The 12178-nt window shown below is 48.2% G+C and overlaps 1 protein-coding gene across 1 annotated transcript; it reads right to left on the reverse strand.

Moving 5' to 3' along the window:
• Positions 1-2459: 2459 nt before the first annotated feature.
• ALDH2 (aldehyde dehydrogenase 2 family member) lies at positions 2460-11159 on the reverse strand. The gene is made up of 13 exons (XM_069870674.1): positions 11018-11159; positions 10296-10400; positions 9247-9387; positions 8893-8972; positions 8232-8343; positions 6937-7065; positions 6322-6435; positions 5844-5946; positions 4971-5155; positions 4450-4614; positions 3981-4138; positions 3112-3226; positions 2460-2709 (listed from the first exon to the last, which is right to left on the reverse strand). Exons 1-13 carry the CDS (start codon positions 11141-11143, stop codon positions 2677-2679), a joined length of 1566 nt encoding a protein of 521 aa, XP_069726775.1. The 5' UTR covers positions 11144-11159; the 3' UTR covers positions 2460-2676.
• Between the last annotated feature and the right edge of the window lie 1019 nt (positions 11160-12178).

Here is a 12178-nt window from a genome sequence, read left to right on the forward strand (position 1 = left end):
GGGGAATGGATGTGCCCGTAGCGCCCCCAGATCGAGCTACTCCGGGGTTGCTGCCGCATCCCAGCTGGGGCCGGGACGGTCCTGCTAACGGTCCTATAAGGAGCAGGAGAAGGGTAAGCAGGACCCCGCGAATAAATCTGAACAGGCTGGACCGCTGGGCTGAGACCCATGGGATGAGGTTTAACAAGGCACCTCGAATCCTGTGTTCAGTTCTGGGCCCCTCACCACAACAAAGATGTTGAGGCTCTGGAGCGAGTCCAGAGAAGAGCAACGAAGCTGGGGAGGGGGCTGGAGAACAAGGATTGCGAGGAGCAGCTGAGAGAGCTGGGGGTGTTTAGCCTGGAGAAGAGGAGGCTGAGGGGAGACCTCATTGCTCTCTACAACTACCTGAAAGGAGGTTGTGGAGAGGAGGGAGCTGGCCTCTTCTCCCAAGTGACAGAGGACAGGGCAAGAGGGAATGGCCTCAAGCTCCACCAGGGGAGGTTCAGGCTGGACATCAGAAAAAAAAAATTTCATGGAAAGGGTCATTGGTCCCTGTCAGAGGCTGCCCAGGGAGGGGGTTGAGTCCCCTTCCCTGGAGGGGTTTAAAGGACGGGTGGACGAGGCGCTGAGGGACATGGATTAGTGATTGATGGGAATGGTTGGACTCGATGATCCAGTGGGTCTTTTCCAACCTGGTGATTCTGTGACCTAAACAGAGAAATTGTAGCTAGGAATTTATACACTACTGTGAAACAAGTGACTCAGCAGTGTGTTCTTTGCCTCCACATTAATCCCAGAAATACCCCCACACCAGAAATGGGCCAAATCGGGAAAGGCAACAGGCCTGGACAACAATGGCAGATTGATTTTTCAGAACTTCCAAGAAAAAGGGTATCAATATTTGTTGGTATTAACCGATACCTTTTCAGGTTGGCCAGAGGCATCCCCTACCAGAACAGCCAAGGCTCGAGAGGTAACCAGAACGCTAATACAAGAAATAATACTCTGTTTTGGGGTTCCAACGACCATATCCTCTGATAGAGGACCATGCTTTATCTCAAAAATAGTACAGCAGATCAGCCACCATTTGGGAATAGATTGGTAACTTCATACCTCATATGGCCAAGTAGAGAAAATGAACCATTTGATCAAACAACAGATTGTGAAATTCGGATAGGAGATTAACTTGGCCTGGCCACAGTCTCTTCCTTTTGCTCCCCTACGTAGACAAACTAGGCCAAGAGCCAAGGAACTGAGATTCGTACAGCAGCTGGAGGAAATATCAACTTCATCAGAAGTTAGAGGCAAATAAATATTTTGAGAAGATGTTAGATAAGGAATATCCATGTTAGATAATAAGTAGTAAAAGAATTTATCAACTTTCTAGAAAAGGGGGGATTGATACAGGGCTAGGGGCACTAAAAATCGATGACATTTAGGTTTAACAGGATAACAACTATTTAGCTTTAAGTTTTTAACAATGATTTAGCTTTAAGTTTTTAGCCACTGTTTAGTTCGAGATAAGTACAAGGACAAGTTCTGCGCCTGTTAGCAGAAAAACTCCTGATAACACGGCTCCAGCTCCTCCAGCCCCTGATAAGGAAGCAAAATTTCCTTCCTGAAGCCACTCAAGCCGGTCGAGACTGGCCTTGTGATTTGGAGGAACGCCAAGGACCCAGAGAGCACACGCAAGGAAAGAGGTTACTAAAAGTTCACAGCGAGGAAGACTCCTTTCTTCATCCCACAACCACCAGGGGCACTGGGGATGTGCCAGAAGGAGGAGGGAAGGCAGAGCATATGGAAATAGCCTCCCAGAACTCATAATAATATGAAGCAGGAAAAGGTTATGAATATGTATAGGGTTGTTGTTTTTTTAATTATCATGAATATGTAACACTTTGCTGTATAAAGTCAATGCAAGCTGCCACAGGGGGTGCACACGTCTTTGGTGAGACGACTCCCTGTGCGCCTGCACACAAATAAACGAACCTACTTTACAACTTTTGAGTTGTGGAGATAGTTTCCACAAGTCACATATACAAGATGTGTATAGACATATACAAGAAATAACAAGTGTGTGCAGGAAAATAGCAATTTCAGGGGGTAAATGACAAAAGTGGGGGGAAATAACAGATATTTGGAAGACAAGAACAAATGCGTGGAGGAAAATATCAAAAGGGGGGAATAACAAGTTTTTGGAAGATGGGAATAAATTGTGTGGGAAAATAGCAAATTTTTGGGCGAAAATAAAAGGGGAATAACAAGTTTTTGGAAGACAAGAACAAATTGTAGGAAAATAGCCAATTTTTTGGGAAAAAAACATCTTGGGGGAGGAGGAGTAACAAATGTGTGCAGGAAACTAGCAAATTTTGTCGGGGAAAGTACCTTCATGGTCTGTTCCAACGCAACCCATTCTATGATTTCTTGGCCAAAAAGCAAACGCATCAGATACAACACGAGTGCACTCATGGAACGCATTAGTACACAATAGACTGTATTTGGTATTTGAAAAAGATAAAGCCAAGTAGCATTTCTTAACAAAAGCTCCTTTAGGCACCTTCTAAAGAAACATTTCTTGATGCAGAGTTACATATTTTCCACCTAAGTTCTGCGTGTGTTAAGAAGAGGTCTCCTTGCTTTGTACCTCGTGAAGCTGCATAGATGTTTCCAAACGCGTGGAGAGGCTGCTGTCCTTTAGGAGTTTTTCTGGGGAATTTTGATTGTCACCTAGGAGAAAAAGAAAAGTCACAAGCTATTCTCCTGGTGACAGGGCTCTGTTGTGTTCACTTGAAGGCTGAGAGGCAGGAGCATCCTGCAGAAGAGAGCCAGAACCAGAGGACAGCATATCCCAGTCAGCGGTCTGGGATCACCTTGGTCTGGAGACCTGTGGGGAAGGCTTGAAGAGATGGGGAAGCTCGAAGGCTGGATCACAGCATGTCTGAGCCAGCTTTCTGTTTTAAATAGTCACACAGAGGTGTGTTTGTGCTTCCTTCAGAAGTGCAGCTCCAGTTTTGTTCTAAGCATTGCAAGGAAGAATTGCAGCTCTCAGGCCAGCCTACACCAACAGGCACAAATGCAGTTTGGAGCTATGGCAGAGGGTTAGGAAGTCCTTGGATAGAGAATACTCACATTTTTCACCTCTACGTATGCCTCCAGACCATATTCTCCCAGCTCTCGCCCATTCCCAGAAGCTTTGTAGCCACCAAACGGGGCTTGTGCACCAAACACATCATAGCAGTTTATCCTGAAAAGGAAAGGAAGAACAGAGCACCTGTGGTTTTAGAACTGCTTAACAAAGAGCCCTTGCACAGCAAATGGACATCTTGGCTCTTTACAACAGAGATGGCTGAGTTCCTTGGCAGGATTTCTGTATTTGTCAGCTCTCAGCCAACAGAATTAACCAATACTGAGGCCTTATCCTCATCAACCAGGAAACAGAACATCATTAAATCAATTCATGTCGCTCACGATCACTGGACCAAGTATCCAGGCTGCCACTCACACCTCCTTGAGAGGACAGATAGCAAAAGCACCTGCTTGTTCCTTCAGTGCTACTAAACAAAAAAAAGATAGGGAGATATTTGATCTCCAAAATCTCTTGCTAGAACAGTAAACTGGTGTTGAAGTATTGACTGGCACAGCCTTAGAACACAGAGGAATATCCACTGCAGCAGCCAAGACGGCACAGACGTGCTTGGAGATCTAATCACTGCTGGCACTTGGAGCCCTGCAGCAGCTGCTGTCACTGCCAGCTACAGAACCAGATTTCTTTTCCCCCATCCAATTCTCTAACTCACAGTGGAAGCATGGAAGTCTAATATACCTAAATTTTACCAGTAGTTACTGTTACAACTGGTGGTCTGACATTAGATTCAGCAAAGTGCATGTAAAATCAGATCCAGCATATAGAGAGGCTATCAAAGAGGAAGCGTAATGAGAAATGGCAGCACACAAGAAAGCTTCCAGCAGTCTAGGGAGAAGGAAGTTTCAAGGCTTACCAAACTGTTCCAGCTCGCAGGCCCTGTGACACATAGTTGGCTTTGTCCAGATCCTTTGTAAAGACTGCTGCTGCGAGACCGTACTTGGAGTCATTTGCTCTCTCAATGACTTCCTCGATTGTTTTGAATTTCAGAATCTGCATGACTGGCCCAAATATCTGCAAAATCCAAACAGAGCATGTGAAAATCTGTGTAAACCTATCGCAAGGGAGGCTGTGTTTGGTGCTGGAGTTACATCTGTATGGTAGAAGTCACATAGGACATCAAATTCAAAGTATCACTTCCCATGGTACAAGGTGTGCAAGATGTAACCTGGAGGGAAGTTTAAGGAGGTCACTTTCTAAGCAGCGCAGAGTTTCGCATTTCATGAATGTTCAGTTCTTGCAGACCCCTGGTTTTGCTGCATCAGAGGGGGCAAAATTAAGAAGCAGCGAGAAGCGGACACAGAGAAAGGCGCTGCAGGTCTCACCTCCTCTCTGGCAATCGTCATGCTGTCCTGCACGTCACCAAAGACAGTTGGCTGGATGAAATACCCTTTGTCTGCAGCAGGGTTGCCACCACACAGCAGTTTGGCACCTTCGCGTTTCCCAGTACTAATGTAACCAAGGATCTTCTTAAACTGCTCTTCATCTACCTAAAAGCCGTGAGGACAGACAGGTCAGCTTCATCTTTACTGGAGTAAAAAAAGTTTCACCTCAACCTGCTGTGCACGTGACTGTGCTCTAGCAATTCCTCATTTCAACAAACTTCCAAGCCAGCTTCAAAGGAAGATGATAGTTTTAAAATGCCAGCATCAAGTGGAGGTTTTGGAATAATCAGAATGATTAATTAACTTCTCCCTCCTGCAGAAGCAAGGAGATAATGGGCACAGTTCAAAGCAGACTAATCAAGAGCCTGAAGGATACCTTTCATTCTAACCTGCTACCGCATGCTGACTCAAGAATCCGACTATTTGATGAGATAATAGTTCAGGGCATTTCCTGCTCTTACCTGAGGCCCCTGTTCAGTCTTAAAGTCAAATGGGTTTCCAACCACCCTGGACTTGGCCTTCTCAACACTTCTCTCCACAAATTCATGATATATATCTTCCTGGACATACGTTCGGGATCCAGCACAGCAGCACTGCCCTTGGTTGAAGAAGAGGGCAAAATGGGCTTGATCTACAGCCCAGTCCACTAAGAGTGGGGAGAGGAGAGAGAAAAAAGATAAGCAAACAAAATCAACCAGAGTCAGTAAGAGACTTCTTTTGAACAATTATCACGCAGACACATCAGTGATACAAAGTCCTTTCAGCTGACAGGCATTTCCCATGCTTTGGTAGGGCAGAAGTTACACACAGATTTAATTAGTATGAGGGTCTACTAAAGCACCCCACACTAGAGAATAAAACATCTAATCTGAGGCAGACTACAGTTCTTATTTGAAATTATCAGGTATTAAGGACAGGTCACTTTAGATCTAGAAGATCTTCCTTACTGCCATATAAAAGCATGCGTGTTGGCTCATCAAGACCAAAAATGAGTCTGTATGCAAGAGATGAGGGAACCAGAACTTCACAAGACTAGAAAAGAGCAGTATGCGCTCAGAGAAGGAAATGAAAACAAAAATGGAACTGAGACTGAAGGAAGATACTGAAACAATTCTCATTTGTTGATAACTGAACTTCACAGCACTGGGAAACAAGTGGGAGTGAAGGAGCGCTGATACACAAATGTAGCAGCTGGAAGACTTCCCTGAGTGGGAGCAGCCAGGCAGTGTCAGAGCTGGAGGCTCATGTGACACAGGGGAGGTTTCGTTTTCTCTTTGTTTCTGCTTGCACAGAGTAGGAGGCACAGACTAAATATTCCTCTAGCAGGTGCTTACTGTCTGCGTCAGACATGATGATGTTTGGACTCTTCCCTCCAAGCTCCAGTGTCACCCTCTTGAGGTTACTCTCCGCTGCAGCCTTCTGGATCAGATGCCCAACCTGCATCGTAAGAAGAACGGGTATTAGGAATGAAATCCTTTGTACAGCAACACCTAGCAGGGCAGCTGGTTTCAAATCTCAGTCAGCGGTTTAATAATAATCCCTTCATTGTCAGGGCTTTAAGGGAACAAGTGAAGTCTGTCCAGAATCTCAGCTCTAGCAAGAAGCAGCTCAAGGGAAGCAAGAGGAAGTATTTTAAAGAAGGCTCCTACAAAGAGTCTTACGTAATGTAAAAATAAATGTCGCACCCTAAATTCAACTGCATTTTTGAAGAGTAAAAGGCAAGGCACCTCCGGCCTTTTATACAGAAAAGGTTTTACAATAATGACATATTCTCTGTGTCCCGAGAGCCTAAAGGTCAAGGTACTCCCTTACCTCTGTGGAGCCGGTGAAGGCCACTTTATCCACATCCATATGGGAGGAGATGGCAGCCCCCGCCGTGGGCCCATAGCCGGGGATGATGTTCACTACGCCTGGTGGGAATCCAGCCTGCCGGTTCACAGCAAGAGAGCAACGTTATTCACTTTACAAACCAAGGATTCCATCAACCCTCATCTGTTTATAACGCTTCAGTAGGCCTCCCACAAAGAGCAGAGCCTTTTCTACTTCACTTTAATTTCCCTGGGCTTCAGTTTTTATCTTCAGTTTGCAAGAACCAGGACAACTCCTCTCTCCACCCCACATCCTAGGCACAGTTTGGAGGTACGTACGTTAGCTCCCTAACCACCCTGAAGTTTGTTATTTAACTGAACCTCAAAAAGTCCTTCCCTAATGGAGATTTATGTCCGCTCCATACGTATTTATATGGACAAAGGGGGTTTTGCTAAATCAAATACTAAGATATCCAAGACAATCCAGCCTTTCTCTGGATCAGAGAGCCCTTCTCCGCTCCTGTCATGTGCCCCTGCAGCTCACCAGTCTGGCTGCATCCCACTGCGCTTCCAGCAGTGACAGCGAGACAGTGGATGGAAACCCAGCCTTTTTACTCACCTCTTTGATCAAATTTGCTACGTAGAGAGCACTCAGAGGGGTTTGCTCTGCCACTTTCATCACAACCACGTTCCCCGTAGCCAGGGCAGGCCCAAGTTTCCATGCTTGCATCAACAGCGGGAAGTTCCACTGAAAAACAAGGAGGTGTTTGCTGGTCTGAACTTGAAAGTTAGCAATTAATCAGTAAGTAACCAGTGAGTGTTATTCAAATCCACTGCAGCACCTGTGGAAGCAGCCTTTGATCCTTCCCTAGCTGCTTTTCAACATTTGGCTCCTTTTCAAGCACTGCCTTCTGCTCATCTAGGAAAACTGTTCTCAGCCCAACTTTTTTGGGAATGAATCTTTATTGTCAGTTTGGGCATTAAATGCTCATTTGGAGGCATGTTGAAAGAATGCCTGTTTGTAATGACCGAGCAGGGCACACAGACCAGTAAGGCTTTTACTTTCAGTTGTTGCTCAATGCAAACATCAAAAACATGCAAATATAGAATGCAGCAATCGGACTCTGGCTGCAGTAAAGCAGTAAAACTATCCATGGATCGCTGCATAAATGTGGCTTTGTGGCTGACAAACCACCGTGCTCTGCTTGCTATCAGTTGCTGAAATAAGCTTATGTCCATAAAGCTGAATTTTGCACACTTTTTCTCTATTTCCTCATCATACGGAATTTTGGTTTTAAGTTAGGGAGCAGTTTAAAGGCAACTGTGGTTCTGAGCCAGAGAATTCCTGTAAAGGGGCTTGGCTTTTTGTTTCCTTTTCCCAGCAGATACAAAGTAAAAGTTACTCAGAGCCCCAGAAATCCACAAGTGTCTGGTACTGCAAGAGCAAAGTAACCGCCCTTTCAGCTTATGCAAGCCTAGCTTTCTCCACCACTGGAGGAAGCAGTGGTTAGCAACTTGCATTTTAAGACAAGTTTTCATGCTAACACTGAATTCTTGAATCGCTCTCTACAACTACCTAAAAGGAGGTTGTAGCGAGGTGTGGGTTGGTCTCTTCTCCCTGGTAGCCAGTGACAGGACATGGGGAAATAGCCTCAAGATGCGCCAGGGGAGATTTAGGTTGGATATTAGAAGGAATTTCTTTACTGAAAGGGTTGTCAAGCACTGGAAGAGGCTGCCCAGGGAGGTGCTTGAGTCACCATTCCTGGAGGTGTTTCAAACATGAGTGGATGTCACACTTGGGGACATGTTCTGGTGGCGGACTTAGCAGCGATGAATCGATGGTTGGACTCCAATGATCTTAAAGGTTTTTCCAACCAAAACTATTCTGTGATTCTACTGATACGTTTTACTTACCGGGATTATCTGTCCACAAACTCCCACTGGTTCATGTCTTGTGTAACAGAAAAAGTCTCCATCTATCGGGATGGTTTTGCCATGGAATTTATCCGACCAGCCTGCATAGTATCTAGCAACAGTAAAATTTTGGTCATTGAATGTAAATTAACAGGACTCCTGTCACCAGGAGATAAGATAGATTTTCTGCAGCTATTTGCTTTCCTCCTTTCCTCAGTCATTTCACAACAGGCATACCAATATAAATACTTCCCAAACAGGTGATTTTAAGAATGAGTAGTAACTACAAACATTTTTATCTCCATTTGTCAGCGGTTTGTGTAACTAATTCTGTCATTCCTGTGCTGTAGCACAGATCCCCTCCAACAGAGCGAGTCCTGAGTGTAGCAAGGGAGAAACATAGACACAATAAAAGTCCTTTGGGAAGTCACAGGAATTACAGCCTCATTTTTTAAAAAAAATAAAACCAGAAGAAAACAAGGTGTCTGATACCCCTGCTATGAATGAAACCAACAGGTCAGATCCAGCCCTGCCACCTGCAACACTGGAGCCAGAGGCATCTTATCTCTGCACGAGCACAGGTTCAACTATCCCGGGCCAGCTGAGCACAAGCGTGGAGCAAGAAGAGTTCCTGTGCTGTCACTGCAGCCTCCATGCCTACCTGAGACACTTGACAACCATGTCCAAATCCACCAGGTAGGAGACAGAGTATGGTTTGCCATTATCCAGAGTTTCCAGCGCCTACAAAAGACAATGAGATTGCCTGAGGAGGGAGGTGGGGAAAGCCACGCAGGTAGATTTAGATTAGATTCTCCGTTTGCACTTTGGATCTGTTCTACATGTTGGCCTTTTTGCTTCCAGCTTCACAAAACTACTTTCCCACCCTTTGTATCTTGCTCTCACACTTCTAGCTGTGGCTGAAATCCCCATCGCACCTGATGGGCACAAACCACCTACTTCTCCTCAAAAGTTGGGGATAGAAGCAGAGCACCCAGCCACAGAGCCCAATACGCACCGCCAGGTAAGCCCGGTCCCTCTCGATCAGGTCAGCAAGACGATTCAGCAGCTTCCCCCGATGAGAAGCATCCATCCTCCTCCAAGGTGAGCCCAGCTGGAAAGCTGCCTTGGCTGCTTTAATGGCCTTGTCCACATCTGCCTGCAGAGGAGTCCAGGCAAGAGGATGAGAAAGGAGAAAACAGTCCCCGCTCATCCGCTGGGTTAATATTTGCATCCTAGAGCAAGGCACGGAAAAGGCTCCAGAATTGTGCTTTGGACACTTTCAGGATATGTTTTCACCAGCACAATCTAAAGCAGTTTTTTTCCTTGATCAAATATCTCTAATCCACCTTTTTGTCCTGTCACGGCATTAACATGCTTCTAGTTGGTTCTGTTCTGGCTTGTGTAATGGTCTCGCCAGGACAAGCCAGTCTGCCACGGACAAGCAAACAACAAAGGGTTTTCCCCACTCACCTCTCCCTTGGGGAATACGGACAAGTTTCCAGACTGTAGGAAAGATGCAAAATTGCTGAGAAATACCACCTCAGCTCTGCCACAGATTCCTAGGAGGGCCTTGCGTAAGGCATGGGATGATTACATGACTCAATTCCCCGAAGTCTCTTTTTCTTTTTTAATTCCTGGGCTAGGGACAGTCCCCGCTGCACGTGTACAGCAGAAAGGAGCTGCTCAGGTGAATCCTGACCTTTTGGCTCCTCTGCCACTGTGACTCTGGGTCACACCAGCAGCTCAGCCCCACCAAGGGGTCCACCTTCATCCCCGCCTGCTCCCCAGCCTCCCAGTTCAGGCCCCGCCACATCTATCCCTCTGCGCCCCTTCCAGTCGCAGCTCGCACTGGAAAGAGGCAAAGCCGGGGGGCGGTTGTTGAAAGCAGCAGTTGGCAAAGAGCACATGCAGCACTTGATGTGGGCTCTGTAAAGGTCAGACAATTACTACTGCAATTACTACACTCGGCAGAGCTGCCTCGGTGAGAGACGAGCGTCTTTTTCTGCAACCCCTGCGTACCTGCTCACGTGGAAAACCAACACATCTCGTTGAGAGAACACTTACCTTATCGCCCTCAGCAACCTGGCAGATGACTTCTCCTGTTGCTGGATTGATAGAAGGGAAGGTTTTCTTGCTGACAGCATCGTGCCACTCGTTATTTATGAATATCTGCAACGAAAAAAGCAAAGCAGTGCTAAGTCTTAGAGCCAGACCTAGGTGAAATCGGGAAGAGGTTCAGTTGTTTGGTGACATCTTAACAGACTGTTTAAAAAAGGGCTGATTAAAAGGGGTTCGACTTATGCGGCCTCCAAAACTCCACTGATATGAAGGAGATAGTTTAGCTAAAAAGTACAAAGTAAGAGACAGCCTCAAACTGTGTCTGTGGAGACCTTAGAGCAGCTTCCAGTGCTGAAAGGGGCTGCAGGAAAGCTGGGGAGGGGCTCATGATCAGGAAGTGCAGGGAGAGGATGGAGGGGGGACGGTTTTGAGCTGAAAGAGGGGAGATAGAGATGAGATCTCAGGGAAAAATGTTTTGCTGTGAGGGTGGGGAGGCCCTGGCCCAGGCTGCTCAGAGCAGGGGTGGCTGCCCCATCCCTGGAGGGGTTCAAGGCCAGGTTGGATGGGGCTTGGAGCCCCTGATGCAGTGGGAGGTGTCCCTGCCCATGGCAGGGGGGGAACTGGCTGGGCTGTGAGGTCCCTTCCACCCAAACGCCCCGCGCGGGGTCCGAGCTCTGCGGGAGGCGCCGACTTCCCTCGGGAAACCGCGCCCCCCCCGCAGCCCCTACCTTGTTGTAGGCGATGTCGGGGCGCGGGTTGGGCGCCGGGATCGGGGAGGCGGCGGCCGAGAGGGGCGCACGGAGCCGGGCCGGGCCCCGCCAGAGCCGGGAGCCGCGCAGCGCCGCCCGCCACATCCTGCGCCGCGCCGGGACCGGGAGCCCCCACCGACCCCGCCGCCCCGCCCCGCCCCCTCGGCTCCGCCTCCTTCGGCTCCGCTCGGCTCCCTTCGGCTCCGCTCTACCCGCTTCGGCTCCGCTCGGCTCCCTTCGGCTCCGCTCTGCCCCTTCGGCTCTGCCCCCTTCGGCTCCGCTCTGCCCCTTCGGCTCCGCTCTACCCGCTTCGGCTCCGCTCGGCTCCCTTCGGCTCCGCCCCCTTCGGCTCCGCTCGGCTCCGCTCGGAGCGGCCCATTGAGGTGCTGCTGCTGCTGCGCTCAGTTCTGTTCACACCAGCATGTCCCTGTCCCTGTACGTATCCGTATCCATATCCATATCCATATCCATATCCATATCCATATCCATATCCATATCCATATCCATATCCATGTCCCTGTCCACGTCCATGTCCATGTCCCCATCCATATCCATATCTATGTCCATGTCCCTGTCCCCGTCCCCATCCATATCCATATCTATGTCCATGTCCATGTCCCTGTGCATATCCATATCCATGTCCCTGTCCATGTCCATATCCATATTCGTGTCCCTGTCGTTGTCCATGCCCCCATCACTTTCTCTGTCCCTGTCCATGTCCCTGTTCCTGTCTCTCCCCACACCCACGCCCAGGGAAGGTGTCCATGCAGGCAACAAGGAGAAAGTCCGAGCAAACCCAGAAGCACCTCTGCTGCGTCGTTACCTTTGTGGGGAAGGTGGGGTGACGGGGTGAATGGTGGGGGAGCTCTGGTTTGCTGGCCACGCTGCCGCTGGCACACGCACAGGACCGTGTGTACACGCTGTGTACGGGGACAGTGGAACAGAGCCAGCGGAGCACTCGCCCAGCGGGAGCGCTCCTCGGTGCGTGCAAATGAAAGGTGGTGTAAAACTCTCCCGACAACAGCTAAAGGCCTTTTCTCCTTGTTTGCTTAAGGTGCCTTGTGCAACTTAGCGTGCCCAAGTGCAGAGTCACACGCAGGGAACAGAGATGTTCTCAGGTTACCATTACTGTCACTAAGG

Source organism: Phaenicophaeus curvirostris, chromosome 17 (genome assembly GCF_032191515.1).
Source record: "Phaenicophaeus curvirostris isolate KB17595 chromosome 17, BPBGC_Pcur_1.0, whole genome shotgun sequence".
Lineage (NCBI taxonomy): Eukaryota > Metazoa > Chordata > Aves > Cuculiformes > Cuculidae > Phaenicophaeus > Phaenicophaeus curvirostris.

What these genes read in the sequence shown, in the direction of transcription:
- ALDH2 (XM_069870674.1), bottom strand. Translation starts at nt 11,143, where the DNA reads ATGTGGCGGGCGGCGCTGCGCGGCTCCCGGCTCTGGCGGGGCCCGGCC. An exon ending in CCTTCACCGGCTCCACAGAG is followed by an intron (nt 5,947 to 6,321) that starts GTAAGGGAGTAC and finishes CTTACGATGCAG; the next exon opens with GTTGGGCATCTGATCCAGAA. An exon ending in AGACTGAACAGGGGCCTCAG is followed by an intron (nt 4,615 to 4,970) that starts GTAAGAGCAGGA and finishes CACGGCTTTTAG; the next exon opens with GTAGATGAAGAGCAGTTTAA.